This window comes from Esox lucius, chromosome 17 (genome assembly GCF_011004845.1).
Source record: "Esox lucius isolate fEsoLuc1 chromosome 17, fEsoLuc1.pri, whole genome shotgun sequence".
NCBI lineage: Eukaryota > Metazoa > Chordata > Actinopteri > Esociformes > Esocidae > Esox > Esox lucius.
In genome coordinates, this window is record NC_047585.1 from 35054529 (window position 1) to 35076677 (window position 22149).

The 22149-nt window shown below is 42.6% G+C and overlaps 1 protein-coding gene across 1 annotated transcript in view; it reads right to left on the reverse strand.

Annotated features, from left to right (window-relative positions):
• Positions 1 to 22149, reverse strand: part of LOC105016917 (testis expressed 264, ER-phagy receptor) — a 63197-nt gene that overhangs the window by 30008 nt on the left and 11040 nt on the right. The window contains exon 2 of the mRNA XM_010881085.4: positions 15207 to 15428. Coding sequence (XP_010879387.1) covers positions 15207 to 15428 — 222 coding nt within the window. The remainder of the gene's footprint in view (positions 1 to 15206; positions 15429 to 22149) is intronic.

Genomic DNA, 22149 nt, shown 5'->3' on the forward strand with positions numbered 1-22149 from the left:
CACTGAAAGATGGATCACTAAACAACATTTACTAAAAAGGACATTGGTCTCCCCTTCCATCTGCGAATCTGTAAATTGTATCTTATGAGATGGCTAGAAGAAATGTCAAGTAAATTTGAAGAAACTGGGCAAGTTGAATACAGAAAATGAATAGTATTTTAAGGTAACTTCCTAGAGTGAGAGTAGGAAACTCTGTTATGTGCTTGCATAGAATCTGTCAAAGCAATCTGACACCAAAGTATAAAATAAATACGTTTGTTTGTTGCCTTCCTGAATAGCAGAATAGCTGCAGAAAAGTCCAATTTACCAGTGAACACAATTTAAAGTGTGTGTTTATGAGAAGCAATAACAAAAAAAGGTTTAATAATAATAATGCCAATCTTCACCTAAAAAATTTCAAAACACGGCATCACACCACCATACGCTTTCATCACATTGACTTTAACAGTTCAGACTAGCAGGTTTACAGTGTATATAAAAATCGGTAGGCTTTAACAAAAGCATTACACAAATAGAAATTAGATGTGTCAGTGCCAAGAGAATACAATACAAACCTGTCTACTCAAAACCGCCAAAACCAAGTAACGGTTCAGCTAAATTGCTATTGCAATAGGGGGAAACTAGAAGACGGAACCCAGACGATATTCTAAAAAACAATAAATGTTCTTTTTGAATAAGAACGAGGCTCAGGGGTTCTAGGGATCTCCCAGGTACAATATATTTTTTTCTGTAGGACTCACAATGAAAAAGGTTGTTCTAGTTTCACATTAACAAAACAAACTAATTTGTACGAATATGTGCGAAATGCATGGCATTCTGGGCTGCAAGTAACCCAGTGGTCAGAGCAGCCCAGCACTTCAAGCATTAGCAAAACAAAAAAAATTGGAAGATCAAATCCCAGAGTCTTCAAGGTTCAGAAAATCTTTAAATCTGTGCTTCAACAAATCTTTAAATCTTATTTGCCACAGAATCTCTGCAATTTTTTTTTTATGAAAATGGCTAATCCCTTTAGACAAAACATTTTGAATTCACACATGAATACATTAAAACGTGTGTGTGTGAAATAAGACACCCAGTAAATTATTATATAATTCATAGATTATTATCAACTCAAAATATCAAAATACCTACATATGTTCCATTTGACACACTGGTTGTTTATAAAATAATGTTTATAGTTAGGCCAATTACTACTGTTCCTGAGCCTGCTGGCGCGGGAACGAAGAGACCGGTACCACCTGTAGAAGGGGAAACAGTTTGTGGTCTGGATGTGAAGGGTCCCTGATGATGCCACGCGCCCTGTGCAGACATCGCTTGTGCTGGAGGTCTATGATGGCTGGGAGCTGGGCGGTTTTCACCACCCGTTGCTGGGCCTGCCGGTCAGTTACGGAGCAACCGCTAAACCACACTGTGGCGCAGTTAATCAGAATGCTCTTGATTGTGCAGCGATCTTGGAGGACAGGCGGGCCTTCTTCAGCCTTTTTGACAAGAGCTGAGGTGTTAAGGGTCCATGAGAGGTCTTCGGAGATGTGGACACCCAGGAATTTGAAGCTGGACTCATGCTCTACCTCAGTGCCATTGAAGAGAACAGGGGTGCGACTGCAGCCTTTAGACTTCCTGTAATCTACGAGCTCCTTGGTTTTCTTTGCGTTGAGGGCCAGGTTGGGGTCAGCGCACCATGCCGCCAGGCACTTAACCTCCTCCTTGTAGGCTGACTCATCATTGTCACTGATCAGGCCTACCACCGTGGTGTCGTCTGCAAACTTGACCATGGTGTTGGAGCTGTGTAAAGGAACACAGTCATGGGTGAAGAGGGAGCTCTGTCTAATCTCAAAAACGAATCCTCCAGAATGCCTACGACAGAAATCCATTAAAGTGACAAAAAACTTTCCCCCGAAAGCTGACATTTCCAACTAATGTTCTGGGTGTGAAGGCTGATTAACACAAAATTCTCAGAGTGGGCAAAAGACGGAGAAGTATGGCGAGAAAAACAGACAATCATTCATCCCATGACATGGAAGAATGCTGTTGTTATTATTTTTACTCTGTTTATATTCTTGTCTGTAGTGTCAATTTGTATATTTTAACGAAATATGTAAATATACTTTTTTTGTTTGTTTGTTCTTCTTTAAGTGACCACAGTATGACTAGTGTTGCCATGGTGTCAACTGTTGGAAATCTAAATAAACAAAAATTACCAGTCTCTTGTCAATGTTTTCAGGCTGGTTAATTAAAAAATTTTCACATCCACATTCACTCATCTTCTATTCTTAAACACCCTCAACAAACATCAGCAATCGTAACTTAAAAACAATTATTTTGGCCATACAGTAATGGCTCTCTATTTCCTCAGTAAAAGAGCAGGAAATATGCCAGTGCACGCATCCCACCTTATATTAATTCTGAGTGACAGCTGCCTGGTACAAAATCTACATTGGATCAATCATATTAAAATCTGACATTTAGCACTAACAAATGTCTGTGAAGTCTGTTTGGCTGGATAACAAAAGTCATGTTTGAGCACTTGGTAAGATTGTGTGTGCGTGTGTGTGGGGGTGTGCGCGTTCCGCTCATAGTACAGCTCTGACCTAGGGAATACAGACATTGGTGAATGCTTCACATTTCTTTAGCAGTGTCCTTAACTAATCTAAACCAAAAAAGGAACCAGGCAAGCAAAGTTCAGCTGGCCCGCGATTAGAATGAATGAACGTTGTTGTCCCTGGCTGGTTTCGATCCATGGTTTTCTATATGGTCTTTAAGCACTACGCAACTTTTATCAAAGTCATTACAATTTTGCTGAAATAATGTGAACAGCAGAACGGAACTAAAGTGTACTCTTGTACAAAGATTACTGTAGATGGTCGTCCATACAAAAACAGTTGAATAACTACTTGGAATAGTCATAACCCTAATGCTATTTAAAGGGTAGGCGGTCAGTCAGATATTCATTCTTCTTGGCTGGCTCCACTTAATCGGTCCGGTACAAATTATTACATATAGGCTTATATACACTCACCTAAAGGATTATTAGGAACACCATACTAATACTGTGTTTGACCCCCTTTCGCCTTCAGAACTGCCTTAATTCTATGTGGCATTGATTCAACAAGGTGCTGAAAGCATTCTTTAGAAATGTTGGCCCATATTGATAGGATAGCATCTTGCAGTTGATGGAGATTTGTGGGATGCACATCCAGGGCACGAAGCTCCCGTTCCACCACATCCCAAAGATGAGATCTGGTGACTGTGGGGGCCTTTTCAGTACAGTGAACCCATTGTCATGTTCAAGCACCATGCTTTGTGACATGGTGCATTATCCTGCTGGAAGTAGCCATCAGAGGATGGGTACATGGTGGTCATAAAGGGATGGACATGGTCAGAAACAATGCTCAGGTAGGCCGTGGCATTGAAACGATGCCCAATTGGCACTAAGGGGCCTAAAGTGTGCCAAGAAAACATCCCCCACACCATTACACCACCACCACCACCAGCCTGCACAGTGGTAACAAGGCATGATGGATCCATGTTCTCATTCTGTTTACGCCAAATTCTGACTCTACCATCTGAATGTCTCAACAGAAATCGAGACTCATCAGACCAGGCAACATTCTTCCAGTCTTCAACTGTCCAATTTTGGTGAGCTTGTGCAAATTGTAGCCTCTTTTTCCTATTTGTAGTGGAGATGAGTGGTACCCGGTGGGTACCACTCAGGAGCACACTCTTAAAGGGAGTGTTCCTAATGTCAGCTTGTTACCTGTATAAAAGACACCTGTCCAGAGAAACAATCAATCAGATTCCAAACTCTCCACCATGGCCAAGAACAAAGAGCTGTACAACGACGTCAGGGACAAGATTGTAGACCTAGACAAGGCTGGAATGGGCTACAAACAAGACCATCGCCAAGCAGCTTGGTGAGAAGGTGACAACAGTTGGTGTGATTATTTGCAAATGGAAGAAACACAAAAGAACTGTCAGTCTCCCTCGGTCTGGGGCTCCATGCAAGATCTCACCTCATGGAGTTGCAATGATCATGAGAATGGTGAGGAATCAGCCCAGAACTACACGGGAGGATCTTACCAATGATCTCAAGGCAGCTAGGACCATAATCACCAGGAAAACAATTGGTAACACACTATAGTGTGAAGGACTGAAATCCTGCAGCGCCCGCAAGGTCCCCCTGCTCAAGAAAGCACATGTACAGACCCATCTGAAGTTTGCAAATGAACATCTGAATGATTCAGAGGAGAACTGGGTGAAAGTGCTGTGGGCAGATGAGACCAAAATCGAGCTCTTTGGCATCAACTTAACTTGCCGTGTTTGGAGGAGGAGGAACGCTGCCTATGAACCCAAGACACCATCCCCACCGTCAAAGGTGGAGGTGGAAACGTTATGCTTTGGGGGTGTTTTTCTGCTAAGGGGACAGCACAACTTCACCGCATCAAAGGGACGATGGACCATCAAATCTTGGGTGAGAACCTCCTTCCCTCAGCCAGGGCATTGAAAATGAGTCGTGAATGGGTATTCCAGCATGACAATGACCCAAAACATACAGCCAAGGCAACAAAGGAGTGGCTCAAGAAGAAGCACATTAAGGTCCTAGAGTGGCCTTGCCAGTGTCCAGACCTTAATCCCATAGAAAATCTGTGGAGAGAGTTGAAGGTTCGTGTTGCCAAATGTCAGCCTCGAAACCTCAATGAATTGGAGAAGATCAAAATCCCTGTGCAAACCTGGTGACCAACTACAAGAAACGTCTGACCTCTGATTGCAATCAAGGGTTTTGCCACCAAGTACTAAATAAGTAAGTAAGTAATGTTTTGCAGAGGGGTCGAACACTTATTTCACTCATTAAAAGGCAAATCAATTCATTTGACATGCGTTTTTCTGGATTTTTGTTTGTTGTTATTCTGCCTCTCACTGTTCAAATAAACCTACCAATACATTTATAGACTGATCATTTCTTTGTCAGTGGGCAAACATACAAAAAATTAATTAAGACATCTTTTCAGAAGACAAACATTTTAAAAAGTGTGTGTGTGTGTGTGTGTGTATGTATACAGCACACACACACACACACACACACACTTTAAAATGTTTGTCTTCTGAAAAGATATCTGAAATAATAAACTCATTGCAAAATCAGGAGGGGATCAAACATTTTCCCCCCATTATAACATTTTAGAAATATTCAGACTTCTAAGTAAATCATACAACTAAGTATATCTGCTATATCACCAAAAAACTAATGCTTAAATGTCAACCAACTATTTCTCCTTAGCCTCATTCTATTGAATAGTTGATAGTTGAAACCTTTATTTCCATAGCTTGAAAAAGCACAAAATCTTTTTCATGTAATTCTGCTTCCACATTGCTGTTGGTTGTTTACTAGGGTATTTGTATCTATGAAGCTGTGGAGGGGTATTTGTAAATGGAATGTTAACATAGAATGGCGAGATTCAAGACGTTGGTTACTGTATTTGCTGCTATTGCCTTTTTGTTTGCTTGTTGTACGATATTGTCCAGCCATCAGTTCAGTAAAATTCCTTAAAAAAGCCCACCAAAATCTAACTTAAGACATTTCTAATACATACTGCAGTTTTTCCAAACAAAGTGGGAATAAAATTGAAAAATCTAAACAAAAAACAATGCATACTCCCACTAATGTACACATACACAGACACATGGTGAAAAACCAGAGAATGGTTATAGAAGGAAATGCACCAATCTGTTCCATCTCTTTTGAACACTAAGACGCTCAGAGAGATGACTAATAGGCTCATCTTATTAGTTCCCATTTTAAACATTTCTTCTGACTAATTCCTCTCGAGGAATGACTCATTCCCAATGTAAAGAAAGTAAAAGTTTTTGGTCAATGCACAAGGAAACATCATACAAACAACATACTGTTAGGCGATAGCAAATTCTTAATGGAAAAGTGCTTCCTCTGTCTAGGGTTCAGAATTGTGAATGTGAGCATAATGTATATTTTATTTTACTATTCCTGTTCCTGTTGAAAAGTGATAGGCCAATTGTTAATACACTATAATTACTGTTGTAATTACTTGCAGTGAAGTTGCACAACAAGAACATTTTCACCTGCCAACTGGTCAACCCCAGAACAGGCTCAAATTGTGTGACTGCTCAGAAATATACCCCAGTTGTCTGGTATGTGGCTTCCCAATTTAGTAGTAGGCTCATACAACTGATCTGAACCTGGAAACCCAGAGCTGAAGGGCAGGCCAAGACAAGACCTTGTTTAAAAGCAAGTCCAGGCCACTGTGCCCCTTCTATTATATCCTCCATTCCTCTATCTCACAATCATACTCCATCTTTTCTATTTCGTCAATGTCCTTTACTGACATTTACAACTGATCCCCCCTGTTCCACAGGCCCCGCGGACTACCAGCTGTTCATGAGCCATTGGCTGACTACCTAGGCTAATAAACACTGCCAGCAATGAGTCACAAACTAAAGGTCTGGGCAGGACTAATTTCTTTACATTCACATTTTAGTCAGTTAGCAGATTTACTTAGAAATCCATTTGCAGACATTAGGTGGGTAGCCTAGGGTGGGTCAAGTGTTCTAAGCTGCAGTCTATGGTCACAAAGCACAGGTTTAAATCTGACAAGGTTTTCCCCCTCAGATTATTACAGTCAATGTTGACATGGTTGAAAAATACCCCAAAATACCTCAATATGTTACATGAGATCCTTTCCATGCCAGAAGTGACTTGTTTGAGGTCATATAAACAGCACTATCCTTTTGTATGCAAAACCATTTAAAAAACTATATTTACTAAATTGTCTATATATAAATAGACAAGAGGATTTGCGAGGATGCGAGTCGTGTGAAAAGGCCTTTCGTCTACTTTGCATACCACTTGGGATACTTTTCTCACGCTAGTAGAAGGCGAGGTGGGGAAGGGGAAGGCTGGCAGTGAGACCCTGCCAGGAGAGGAAGGGACCCAGGGGCCGGAGGGAGTCAGAGACGATCAGGTGGGCCGGCCAAGGAAGCCTCAAATACTTGCCCTGGTCAAGACGTCGGCCTGGCCCAAAAAAGACACAATTTTATATCTGGCCTGCAGACTAGTGGCCCACAATTTGACAGGCCCCCTGGGATTTCTCCCCGGTGCTCCAGATGGCTTGTCCACTACTAAGAGACAGTGGCAGCCTGCCAATTGTAATATTATTATGGATTATGTTACCTATTTTGATAAAATGCTGGTAAGTGTTGTTACTAAGATATTGTAAAAAAAAAAAAAAAAGCTCTTTAGGTACTTACTATGCACTCTTACAGAAGCCCACTGCTGGGATTGCATATCGATCCCAAAATGAAAAGAAGAATCGGGTTCCTATATATTCATGAAGGTAGCTCTCTATCAGGTATAGCCTAGATGGCGCCAAAAAGCAGGCAATAAGTCACTCTGTGGCAGCCATCTGATACCACAGTGCTAAAAAAAAAGAGATTGGACAAGAATAAACAGTACATCTATATACTAAAGATGGACATTTAAACAAAGATATGGCTCCGAGGCCACCAGAGCCACTTTCAAAATATGTTTGCATATAATGTCAAAACAATGCTGGTATGCATGTGTTCATTATTTTATTCTTTATTATTCAAAGCAAAAATGTTTTACCATTTAGTATTAGCAGCAATAATTAATGGAAAGCAAAATAAAAGCTTCTATTAGGCACCAATTTAGGTTAATTGTGGAAGGCAGTATGCAGCAAAACAGTAGACAACAAGAATTCAACTGTGACTATTTTATTAAATAAAATAAAAAAAATCAATTTTAAATTGAACTCTGTCCCCTTATGTGCTGCTGACAGGCAATGTTGGTGCCTCAGGCACAAAAAATTCTGTCGCCTGAGTTTCTCTAACACTCAGATTGCTGTAAATGTCAACACCATCGTCCCCAAACACCCCTTCTTTCCACGCTACTATCCACCCAAACGCCTGTCTCCAGACACTAGGGTCGTCACTCATCTGTGATTGGATAAAGCCCAAAAAACTCAGATGGCAAACAACAGGACAGGTCAATGGTCTATCGTCGTGGTGTCCAAATATCAGGCCTCCTGTGAGCATTGCCCTAGGGTGTCCACTCAGTGCCTGTCTGCCAGTCAGACCAAATTCTTGCAAGACAGGCCAGCCACGCAAAATACTGATGAGTTCTTCTGAAAAGGTCTCACCACTTGGGGACACAGAGTGTCAGCCACCACAGACATGCTCAGCAAACAGGGATAGGCCAGAGCTCTGCATCAAGCCATCTTACTTAGCTAACCTGGTTAAAAGTTAATCAAATGATAATATTCTAATCGTTGTTGATTAATCGTTGTCTAGTTTGCAATACTGACATAACAATACTGTTGACATTAATATAACAGACTCTGGTCAATGACCTGAAGAAAGCTGGGACCACAGTCTCAAAGAAAACCATTAGTAACACACTACGCCATCATGGATTAAAATCCTGCAGCGCACGCAAGGTCCCCCTGCTCAAGCCAGCGCATGTCCAGGCCCGTCTGAAGTTTGCCAATGACCATCTGGATGATCCAAAAGAGGAATGGGAGAAGGTAATGTGGTCTGATGAGACAAAAATAGAGCTTTTTGGTCTAAACTCCACTTGCCGTGTTTGGAGGACGAAGAAGGATGAGTACAAGAACACCATCCCAAGCGTGAAGCATGGAGGTGGAAACATCATTCTTTGGGGATCCTTTTCTGCAAAGGGGACAGGACGACTGCACCGTATTGAAGGGAGGATGGATGGGGCCATGTATCGCGAGATCTTGGCCAACAACCTCCTTTCCTCAGTAAGAGCATTGAAGATTGGTCGTGGCTGGGTCTTCCAGCATAACAACGACCCGAAACACACAGCCAGGGCAACTAAGGAGTGGCTCCGTAAGAAGCATCTCAAGGTCCTGGAGTGGCCTAGACAGTCTCCAGACCTGAACCCAGTAGAAAATCTTTGGAGGGAGCTGAAAGTCCGTATTGCCCAGCGACAGCCCCGAAACCTGAAGGATCTGGAGAAGGTCTGTATGGAGGAGTGGGCCAAAATTCCTGCTGCAGTGTGTGCAAACATGGTCACGAACTAGAGGAAACATATGATCTCTGTAATTGCAAACAAAGGTTTCTGTACCAAATATTAAGTTCTGCTTTTTTGATGTATCAAATAATTGTCATGGAATAAAATGCTAATTAATTATTTAAATTCATACAATGTGATTTTCTGGATTTTTGTTTTAGATTCCATCACTCACAGTTGAAGAGTACCTACATGCTTTGTAAGTGGGAAAACCTGCAGAATCGGCAGTGTATCAAATACTTGTTCTCCCCACTAACCTAAAATGTGTAAGTCACTAAGATGTTGTCTGCCAAATGTCTAAAAATACATAATATTGTTTGGAGTTATTTTATGTTGTTATCTCAATCGTGCTCATATTTGAATTGATGCTGCAGAAAAATGGGCAGGGTTGCTTTAACCCGGGCAGGGTTGCTTTAACCCGGGCAGGGTTGCTTTAACCGGAGCAAAAAAGTATCTGCCCTTATAGTACAGTACAGATTAAGTTTTAGCTGGATCTAGATTGCTACACAGCACCCTGCATGTGGCGTAGATTGGACATGTCCCAGCTGTACACATAATCCTCATATCTAACGGATAATCAAACAAGCAAAGGCACTACGCAAAAAAAAATACAGTGGCTCAAAAATATTCAGTCCCCACAGCCTTTCCCACATCTTGTGTTACAACATGAAATCAGAATTAATTTAATCACAAGTTTTTTTTGCAACTGACAAAGTCAATAATGTCAAAGTGAAAAATAAAATCAGCAAATTGCTCTAAATTAATTCCAAATATAAAACTGAAAATAATTTATTGCATTAGTATTCACCTCCTTTGCTATCCATATTTGTTGTGGTGAAATCAATTGTCTGTTTAAGTCATGTAATTAGCTGAATGGAGACCACCTGTTTGCAATTAAGGCATTCCAATTCCTAACAAATACTACATTATGAAAACAAAGGACCATTCAAAGCCAATCTGAAATAAGGTTTTTCAAAATCACCAATCATGGGTAGGATACAACCTAAGGTATTGAGTATCCCACAAGAGCACAGTTGAGTCTGTTATTAAAAAGATGATAAAATATGTGAATGTGTCTAAAACAGGCCATCCTTAAAAACAGAGTTTGGGCAAGAAGTGCACTTGTCAGAGAGACAACCAGGAAGCCTCAACTCTGAATGATTTACTGTCTTCCACAGCTGAGCTGGGAGACACTGGGCATACTACAACAGCCTAGATGTTTCACTAAAGTGGCCACTACAGAAAGCAAGTGGGAGACTCTACAATCTGATGAGACCAATATAGAGCATTTTGGCATCAATGCTGAGCACTGTTTGGAACAAGCGCATCATCCTAAGAAAACAATCCCTACCTTAATACATGGTGGTGGCAGCATCATTAAGGGGATGCTTCTCTGGGTCAAGGCCTGGAGAGCTTGTGAAGACAGAGGGCAAAATGAATGCAGCAAAGTACAGAGAAATCCTGAAAGAAACCTGATGAAGTCTGCAAGAGACCTGGGACTCATCTTCCAATAAGACAATGACCCCAAACATCCAAAATAAAGCCAAACTTGAGTGGCAAAGCTGGTAGAAAAGTATCAAAATAGACCCATGGCTACAATTGCTGCCAAATGTGCCCCAAATAATCACTACAGGGGTGAATACAATCAATTATTTTCTGTAATTAATTAATCTCTAGATTTAATTTTCACTTTGACATTAAGGACTCTTTTTGGGTTAATCACTGTCAAATCCACCTAATTAAATACATTTTGAATTGATGTAATTGTTAAATCTGGTAGACTGAATATTAAACTCCCAAGCAAGGATGTAGCTGCATCTGTGTGAGATAGAAATTCTACCCGGTCACTTCACACAAAATCGTCTATTTTTGGGAAGCAACTAAAACCTTGACTTTGTGAAACGACAGGCCTAATATCCTGATTTCTGCAGTTAAGTGCCCCTGGTCCTCCCTATGCAACCCTAGTAGCCTACCCAAGACTGAAGGCAAAAAGGTGTTGGACCAAGCAAGACCCTTTCAAAATTGTTTATCTGACATGGATAAAAATAAACTCAAATTAAAGCTGACACTCACTTTGACCCCTATAGTAACTGAAACGTTTCATTATCAAGGAGTGCTGGAATACACTGTCAATCTGAAATTCTGGCACTGTGCTGCCCTATGCCCCCTTGGCACTGTGCTGCCCTATGCCCCCTTGGCACTGTGCTGCCCTATGCCCCCTTGGCACTGTGCTGCCCTATGCCCCCTTGGCACTGTGCTGCCCTATGCCCCCTTGGCACCACCAGTAAGATGAGTCTGCACTTGAAGGACATCCCTAGAAGAGGGGCTGTGTCAGGTAATGAAACCGTAATGGTGCATTTGACGCTGTGAGATAGCATCATGTACACAGCCATGCTCACTAAGCGCAGTCAGCCCTCTATCCCCAAGTCCCCAGAGACTAACTCTATAGTGTTTTGATGGAAGCCAGGCGCACGCACACGCACAGTGAAGAGGAGATCAAGTAGCCCTGAAGAGCGTTACCGCATATAGGAGGAGGATTAACTTAGATACTGAATGCGGAGGAGTAATGAAAGGACAAAGGGAGCTGAACTGCTTCCTGGGGCACGCTGTGCTTGTTTATGAACAGGGGGGTAGTTCAAAAGGGCTACCAACTGTCTTGCCTCCTTACATTGTGTGTGTGTGTGTGTGTGTGTGTCATACTGTCATGGTCAAACACTACAGGGCTATAACGTTTTGCACCACTGCTCCCCTTCCAGAAGTTTATATCCTTTCTCTCCATTGTGCTTTGATTCACTGGCTTGAGGATCCCTCCCAAGTGGCGGAAAAATCTAAGGCACTCCATCAGATTGCCGAGACACAATACATCCTGCGTTCACTCTCAGGGGTTTTTACAGCTGATCGAAACTGTGAAGCGATAATGAATGGGTGGTTCACAACTGCATTGCCCAAGTAAGGCAGGATGAAGCAACAGCTGAGGCCTTGTCACCTCATTCTCTAGCAAATTATTGGGCACCTGCAAGCTAATTCAGTCATAAAATGCAATATATAATCATTCAAATAAACCCATGGCCTAAGACATTTAAAGGGATCATAAGCAAGATGTGCCCTGTGCTACTAGCATGAACGCAAGCCTCACTGACCAGAAGACATTTGTAGTTAATATTTTAACTTAATGTTTCAAATCTTTTTGTCAGAGTGCTTGAGATATTCCTCATTTAAACGTTCTTGAATTGATTTAATTGTCTCCTCATACTCTGATTGAGGACGCTCACAGCACTATTCCCCCAGCGTGAACCACCCGGGATTGGCTTATACAATTTCAGTCTTTTTCAGTAAGGGAAGGGGAGGAGAAGTCACGTTATTGTTTAACGTGTAGAATGAAAACGACACTTCCAAGAAGGATGTAGTTGCATCTGTGCAAGATACAAATTCTAGTAGGGCACTTCACTTAGTTTATTTTTGGAAAGCAGGTAAATCCATGAATTGCTGTCACACGGCAGGCATAACATCCTGATTTCTGCAATGAAGCGCCTACACAAGACTGTAGGCAAAAAGGTACTGGATCAAGCAAGACCCTAGAGATAGCATACAGTACAGTAAGGTACTGGCAGACCATCATCAGGGAAGACACCCAAGTTACACTAAAATGGGAGGACTATGCACATTAATTTCTAAATTTTACATCTGACATGTATCAAAATAAACTCAAATTAAAGCTGACAGTCACTTTGACCCCCACAGTAATTGAAAAATAGAATTATCAAGAGTGCTGGAATGCACCGTCAATCTGAAATTCGGAAGCCCGACATTAACAGTAAAGTACAGAATAGACTAAAAAATCATGCCTATCACGGCCTAACACATTTTGTATTTGCAAGAAAAATTATTTACCATCCATAGAGTCGGGATTCCACTAGTATATAAAAAAAATAAGTTATCCTAAAGGAAGTGAGAGTGAAGGCAAAGAATATCATTGGTCGGCCACACTCACCATGTATTTCGACCTCAATACAGACAAAATCGTGGAGGTGGTGGTTGACTTAAGGAAACATCTCCCACCCCTCCCCCTTGGGATTAACAGTTTGGCTGACAGAATCATACAACTTTATAGGAACCATCTCCCACATTTTCAGATCACTAAAAAGGCATACAGTAAAACCAGACAACTGGATATACACCTCAACCATTGAGTATGTCCTCCATCCCTCCCAGGTTAAGGTCAGGGTCTGTTCACAGAAGAGGTCAAATAGAATGCATGTACGATCCACATAAATTGTCAATGGTTGCCACCTGCCCTCCATCTAGGTCCTATATTACTCCAGGCTAAGGAAGATCACTGCTGCCCTATTCCACACAACATCCTTTTGGAGGAGGGCCGGTCAATCAATACTCAAGTAACATTAACAGTTTCTTTCCTAGTCCATGTGGACCTGATCAACTGGCAATCTGTTCATAATTAACAGGATTACGCCACATCCAAACTGTTAACCCCTGTTAACAACATGCTCTTTACTGCACCAAAACATCTGTCATCTCTCAGCAACTATATAGATGCATGTTTTGGAAATATAAATCAGTAAGTCATCAACTGTAAATAAACTGACAAGATATTCACCTGTCATGTCCTGTTATATTTTCTGCTTACCACCCATTGTATATAAAAGTATGTCAACTTGGTATGTTTGTGAATTATGTCCCTATTTGTTGTCTGCCATAAAAACGGGCACCAATACACTAACTAAAATTCTGGGTAGGCCTAATGTGTACCTGGCATATGAATGTGGTTCTGTTTACATTCCTACAGCATAGTTCCACAAAGCAGCTTAATACAAATACATATTTTGCTTCTATAATTATGTATTTAGTGTGTCTTGCTCTTTGAAAAATTCTATTTAGTTTGTTTTAATATGGCATTGCCCCTAAGGAAAGTGCTGATCACTAACTTCAGACAAATGCAATTCTGCCCAGATAATAAACTGAGCTGGAGCAAGCCAAACGTCAGTCACCTTCATAGTTGTTTTCATTTATTGTCATACTAACATCAATACCACCAACCATGAAGTTACAATATTTAATGACTTTATCATGATTACATAAGATGAATACTCCCATGATATTGATTGTACGACACTGAAGATTATATGGTGGGGGTGCGACCCAATCAAGGGCTGGTGCCACCGACTCGAAAAGTTAGGAACCTTTGAAGAATTGCAAGAAATTTGGTTTAAAAGAGCAACATTTCCTCCCTGCCAAATGGAAGACGTATAGGACATGTTCTTTATCACTTGATCTTTTTGTCTCAAATAATAAGATTTCCTCCCTGCCAAATGGAAGACGTGTAGGACATGTTCTTTATCACTTGATATTTTTGTCTCAAACAATAAGAGGGCTGTGAGGACTTTGAACATTTCAGGCTCAAAAGTTTTTTAAGATGGGGGAGTAGTATTGTGCACTTAAATAATTATACTTTTTATAATATTTTGACCGGACCATCTCAACACAGGCCTACATTGAGAAGAGGAAATTACAAAGCAACTTTGGGAAGCTGGCCAGGCTTTAGCAGAACCAGGCAGATGGCCTCCCCCCCCTCAACACACACACACACCTTTACCAGGAGCTTAATGTTGCAACTGGGGATGCCCATGGTGAAGCCACCTGCACCAGAATGCAGCATAATTAAACCTTGATAAACCTTTAACTCAAACTGCAATGACTCACTTCTCCAGAAGCTCCAGGACTGCTGCTGTACCCAATCAGTGGATAAAAGTACTCAATCTCTGCAAATCTTAGGTATACGTGAGGGCAAGAATGTGTTGGGCAGAGGGCTTGAATAAACATGGACCAGGGCAGAGCTATTCAATCCTGTTCCTTGAGGGTCATAACATTTCTGTCTTTATCCTCTACTAATAATATGGGACTGATTCAGACCTCAGATGCCACGTCAAGGCAATCAACTAGCTGGTAGAACCAAAAACCAGAAGTGTTTCGGCCCTCCAGGATCAGATTTGAATAGCCCTGGCCTAGGGTATGGATTGTTTTTTTTGGATTTACAGCGGTATAGCTAAGGATCAATAGGATCAAAGAGAGGACAGCACAGAAAGGGATGAAGTAATTTATACTGAACCTTGATGTAGGTGTCCAATTGGGGGTACACTTTCTGCACCCCAAAGAGGATGGACAAGGGTGTCCTGTGAGGAAAGGATGCACTAACGACGTGGGTGACCTCTGGAAAGCTGAAGACCCGGAAACCAAACTTCTCATAGAGGTGTAGGAGCTCCTCACTTGGTCTAGCATCACCCTCGCTCAGAATACTTCCCACGGCACAGCGACAATTCTCCCCTGGCACCTGGAGAGGGAGAGCCAGATGGAACAAGGGGTAATCTAATCATCATCTTGTCATTTGAGCAAAAGGTTAGGTTTCACTGGGAAGTGAAAAGGAACATAACGGACAACACAGTCAGGTTGTGTTTAATCTAATTTCTATGCCGAAAGTGCCACTGTCTGGGACTGGCAGATGCCAGCCCTTACGTTTGACTAACCACTTTGTGACCTCAAGCGGTCTCTTACACAAATTTCAGTCAGGCTTCCGACCTCACCACAGTACTTAACGGCCCGTATTAAAGTTTTAAATGATATACGGCTGAATACTGATTCAGATAAAATAACAGTTCTGGTTCTATTAGATCTTAGTGCAGCATTTGACACTGTAGATCATAGAACACTTATAGATAGGCTGGGTAGGACTTTGGGTAGGACTCTCCGGGACAGTCCTTGATTGGTTCAGATCTTATCTAGATGGCCGGAGTTACTTTGTCACCATTGGTAATTGTGAATCTGATAGGGTGGCTATGACATGCGGAGTTCCCCAGGGATCAGTTCTTGGACCACTTCTGTTCAATCTCTATATGCTACCTCTGGGCCAGATTCTACAGAACAACATTAACTACCACAGCTATGCCGATGATACTCAAATATATATGGCTCTTGAACCGTATGACAACAGCTCAATAGACTCTCTGGGTCACTGTATAAAGCACATAAATACCTGGATGAACCAAAAGTGTCTACAATTAAACCAAAATAAAACAGAGATTATTGTGTTTGGCAAAACAATAAAAGAACAAGTATTAGTAAAGAGCTGGATTCTCTGGCCCTTAAAACCATGGATCCAGTGCGTAATCTAGGTGTTCTGATAGACCTCACATTTAACAGTCATATCAAAGCGGTCACCATAACAGCATTCTATCATCTTAAAAAAATTGAGAGAATCAAAGGCTTGTGTCCCAAAAAGACCAAGAGAAGCTCATCCACGCTTTTCACTCTAGTAGGGTTCACTACTGTAATGGCCTCTTAACTGGACTCCCCAAAAGGACTGTAAAACAGCTGCAGCTCATTCAGAATGCTTCTGCTAGAATGCTAATCAGGAACAAGAGAACAGAGCACATCACTCCGGGTTCTTAAATCTTTGCACTGGCTTCCAATCAGTTACAGAATAGATTTTAAACTGGTGCTTTTAGTTTATAAATCTATGAATGGTTTAGGACCCGAATACATTTCTGACATGTTTGAAGAATATAAACCGAGCAGGGCTCTTTGATCCATGAACACAGGTCAGCTAGTAGAGCCCAAACTAAACATGGATAAGCTGTGTTTAGCAGTTATGCTGTACACAACTAGAATAAACTACCAGAAGATCTTAGACGTGCCCCAAAATGTATAAATGTTTAAATCCAGGTTAAAAACACTTCTCTTTTCACGTGTCTATGATTGATCACTTAACCACACTGTTTAGCCTTACAGAATTTATAGCTTCCTATTTTTTCTATCCAGTTTTTATTATTTTTATATTTTCTTATTCTATTTTTTATTATTATGCTTTTATGTTGTTTTCATTTGAGTATTTGTTTTGATGCTCTTGTATTTTTATATGTTTTCTTTTTCTTGGTAAAGCAAATTGAATTGCTTCCATGTATGAATTGTGCTACATAAATAAATGTTTGCTTGCATATCCCTGAGGTACAGTTGAGCTCATAAGTTTGCAAACCCTGGCAGACAGAGATTTTTGCATTGATTTTGAAAATATGACTGATTATGCATGTCTTTTATTTAAGGATAATGATAATATGAAGCCATTTATTATCATATAGTTGTTTGGCTCTGTTTTAAATCAAAATAACAGAAATCATCCAAATGGCCTTGATCAAAAGTTTACATACACTTGAATGTTTGGCCTTACATACACAAGGTGACACACACCGGTGAAAAGAGAAATTAAAGCTGGCTTTTTCAATTGCAATTAGTGTTTGTGAATAAATAGTCAATGTGTTTGTTAGCTCTCACGTGGATGCACTAAGCAGAATAGATACTGAGCCATGGGGAGCAGAAAAGAACTGTCAAAATACCTGTGTAACAAGGTAATGGAACTTTATAAAGATGGAAAAGGATATAAAAAGATATCCAAAGCCATGCAAATGCCAGTCAGTACTGTTCAATCACTTATTAAGAAGTGGAAAACACAGGGATCTCTTGACCTCAAGCCAAGGTCAGGAAGACCAAGAAAGATTTCAGCCAAAACTGCCAGAAGCACTGTTCGGGATACAAAGAAAAACCCACAGGTAACCTCAGGAGAAATACATGCTGCTCTGGAAAAAGACGGTGTGGTTGTTTCAAGGAGTACAAAATGACAAAACTTGAACAAAGATGAGCAGCATGGTCGAGTTGCCAGAAAGAAGCCTTTACTGCACCAATGCCACAGAAATGCCCAGTTACAATATGCCTGACAACACCCTGACACGCCTCACAGCTTCTGGCACACTGTATTTTGGAGTGACGAGACTAAATAGAGATTCATGGTCACAACCATAAGAGCTATGTTTGGAGAGGGGTCAACAAGGCTTATAGTGAACAGAATACCATCCCCACTGTGAAGCATGGTGGTGGCTCACTGATGTTTTGGGTGTGTGTAAGCTCTGAAGGCACAGGGTATCTTGTGAAATTTGATGGAAAGATGAATGCAGCATTTTATCAGAAAACACTGGCAGACAATTTGCATTCTTCTGCAGCAAAGCTGCGCATGGGACGCTCTTGGACTTTCCAGCACGACAATGACCCTAAGCACAAAGTTGATCCTCCAGTGGTTACAGCAGAAAAAGGTGAAGGTTCTGGAGTGGCCATCACAGTCTCCTGACCTTAATACCATTGAGCCACTCTGGGGAGTTCATGCAAGACGACCAAAGACCTTGCGTGACCTGGAGGCATTTTGCCAAGACAAATGGGCAGCTATACCACCTGCGTGCACAATTATTAGGCAAATCGTATTCCTCAAGATTTATTTTATTGTTGAATACTCGCAATGCTCTTAGTCAATCCAAAATATTGAACCTCAAACCTGGATGTTTAGTGTGAACAATTATTATAGCAGTTGGTGTGCAGAATTATCAAAAAATAATTCATCCAACTCACTTGTTTATTCTATATTTTTTAAGTAAGTGCAAAATAAGCAACACAAAATGAAAATTAAATAACATTTCTGGCGTTTCAGTGACCGATATAGTCACCCATCTTTTCAATAACTGCCATGAGCCTTCCACCCATGCAGTCTGTCAATTTCTTGATCTGTTCACAATCAACTTTCGCTGAAGCAGCAACCACAGCTTCCCAAATGCAGTTCTCGCTGAGTGTAAATCTCACATTTGAGATGGGTCCACAAGTTCTCAATAGGATTGAAGTCAGGTAAGGAAGGGGGCCAAGTAATTATTCGGGCATCTTTGAGGCCCTTGCTTGCTAGCCAAGCAGTGGAGTACTTGGATGCATGTGATGGAGCTTTGTCCTGCATAAATAACATTGCCTTCTTGAATGCTGAGGACTTCTTCCTGTACCACTGCTTGAAGAAAGTATCTTTCAGAAACTGGCAGTAGGTATGGGAGTTGAGTTTCAGTCCATCTTCAACCCAAAAAGGACCAACTATCTATTCCTTAATGATAGCAGCCCATATCAGCACTCCTCCTCTACCTTGCTGGCACCTGACTCAAAGTTGTGCCCTGTGTCTATTAGTGATGGCCACAGGCCCATCCATTTGGTCCATCAAGAGTCATTCTCATTTCATCTGTCCATAAAACCTTTGAAAAATCTTTCTTCGGTTATTTCTTGGCCCGATCTATACGCTTAAACGTGTGAATCTTATTCAGTGGTGGTCTTCTTTCAGCCTTGACCTTGGCCATGTCTCTGAGCACTTGACACCTTGTACTTCTGGACACTCCAGGTAGGTTGCAGTTCTGGAAAATGATGTCACTGGATAATGGGTTCCTGGTAGCTTCATGTTTAATTCGTCTTAAGTCTTTTGCAGTTCATCTGCATCTTTTCTTCTCCATAAATTTTTTGCACCCAAGTTGATTTTTCGCAACAAAACCTTTGAGTGTCCGGTGGCCATGCCTCAATAGTTTAGCTATTTCAAAAGTGTTGAATCCGTCTGAAAGGCATTTTACAATTTATACATTTTCATTGTCAGTTAAATCTCTTATTTGGCCCATTTTACCTGAGGTCATGAAGCTGCCTAATAATTACGCACACCTTGATATAAGGTGTTATTCACTGTTGCCACACCCTCCCTCATTACATTAGTCTTGCCTAATTGTGCACACAGTGTAGTCTCCTTATGCTCGCTTTACTCAATCACTGTACTATGCCCTCAACCTAAACCACCCTGGACAATGATATTCAAGTCTTGCCCAGTGAGGGAAGAGGAGACATATTATTGCTTAAATTCAGTCTTTTTAACTTTGCAGGATTCTAGTGACCCTTTAAGACATTTTACATCTTACTACTTCATATACTGATATTTATTTTCACATTATTGTGAGTAAATGTGATTCCTAGCAACCTAGCTACTGACATATACATTAGGTTAGCCAACAAGCCTGTCCCGAGAGAGACATCCAAATAGGTTAAATCCTCAAATGTTTGGGACATTCTTCAATTTATGTAAAAAATTTCACCCACAGTGGTCTATTCATGCCTTTTTAATAATCTGTCAGAATATTCTCAATACTTACCGAGCTATTCACATTTGGATAATGAGCTTCAAAACACCTGTAAATCAATGTGACAGACAGTATTTTTATCCTGGCAATTATTTTTTTTACAGATGTTTTGAAGGCGGTAAACCCTTAAGGGTTCAAAACCCTTTAATGATGAGAAAGATCTTGAGGTCCGTGACGTCACCCGGTATGGTCCAGCCGGGGCCCCACCCTGGAGCCAGGCCCGGGGTTGGGGCTCGTACGCGAGCGCCTGGTGGCCGGGCCTTTCCCCATGGGGCCCGGCGGGGCTCAGCCCGAAGGAGCGACGTGGGGCCACCTTCCCCAGGGCTCACCACCTGCAGGAGGGACCATAAGGGGCCGGTGCGGAGAGGATTGGGCGGCAGTCGAAGGCGGGGGCCTAGACAACCTGATCCCTGGACACGGAAACTAGCTTTAGGGACATGGAACGTCACCTCGCTGGCGGGGAAGGAGCCTGAGATCGTGCGTGAGGTTGAGAGGTTCCGACTAGAGGTAGTCGGGATCACCTCTACGCACAGCTTGGGATCTGGAACCACACTCCTTGAGAGAGGATGGACTCTTCACCACTCTGGAGTTGCCCATGGTGAGAGGCGGCGGGCTGGTGTGTGTTTGCTTATAGCTCCCCAGCTCTGCCGCCATGTGTTGGAGTTTACCCCGGTGAACGAGAGGGTCGGGGATAGGTCTCTCACTGTTGTTTGTGCCTACGGGCCGAACGGCAGTGCAGAGTACCCGACCATCTTGGAGTCTCTGGGAGGGGTGCTGGAAAGTGCTCCGACTGGGGACTCTATCGTTCTACTGGGGGACTTCAATGCTCACGTGGGGAACGACAGTGACACCTGGAGGGGCGTGATTTGGAGGAACGGCCCCCCTGATCTGAACCCGAGCGGTGTTCAGTTATTGGACTTCTGTGCTAGTCACCATGTTCAAGCATAAGGATGTCCATCAGTGCACGTGGCACCAGGACACCCTAGGCCGTAGGTCGATGATCGACTTTGTTGTCGTTTCATCTGACCTGCGGCCGTATGTCTTGGACACTCGGGTGAAGAGAGGGGCGCAGCTGTCAACTGATCACCACCTGGTAGTGAGTTGGATCCGATGGCGGGGGAGGAAGCTGGACAGACTCGGGAGGCCCAAGCGTACTGTAAGGGTCTGCTGGGAACGTCTGGCCGAGTCTCCTGTCAGAGAGATCTTTAACTCCCACCTCTGGCAGAGCTGCGACTGGATCCCGAGGGAGACTGGAGATATTGAGTCTGAGTGGACCATGTTCTCCACCGCCATTGTCGAAGCGGCCGCTCTGAGCAGTGGCCGTAAGGTCTCCGGTGCCTGTCGAGGCGGCAATCCCCAAACCCAGTGGTGGACACCGGAGGTAAGGGATGCCGTCAAGCTGAAGGAGTCCTATCAGGCCTGGTTGGCTTGTGGGACTCCTGAGGCAGCTGACGGGTACCGGCAGGCCAAGCGGACGGCAGCCCGAGTGGTTGTGGAGGCAAAAACACAGGCCTGGGAGGAGTTCGGTGAGGTCATGGAGAAGGACTATCAGCTGGCCTCGAAGAGATTCTGGCAAACCGTCCGGCGCCTCAGTAGAGGGAAACAGTGCCCTACCAACGCTGTTTACAGTAGAGGTGGGCAGCTGTTGACCTCAACTGGGGATGTCGTCGGGCGGTGGAAGGAGTACTTCGAGGATCTCCTCAATCCCGCCGCCACGTCTTCCATTGAGGAAGCAGAGGATGAGGGCTCAGAGGTGGACTCGTCCATCACCCGGGCTGAAGTCACAGAGGTAGTCAAGAAACTCCTCGGTGGATAGGCACCGGGGGTGGATGAGATCCGCCCTGAGTACCTGAAGTCTCTGGATGGTGTGGGGCTGTCTTGGTTGACACGCCTGTGCAACATCGCGTGGTGGTCAGGGACAGTGCCTCTGGGATGGCAGACCGGGGTGGTGGTCCCTCTTTTTAAGAAAGGGGACCGGAGGGTGTGTTCCAACTATAGGGGGAATCACACTTCTCAGCCTCCCCGGGA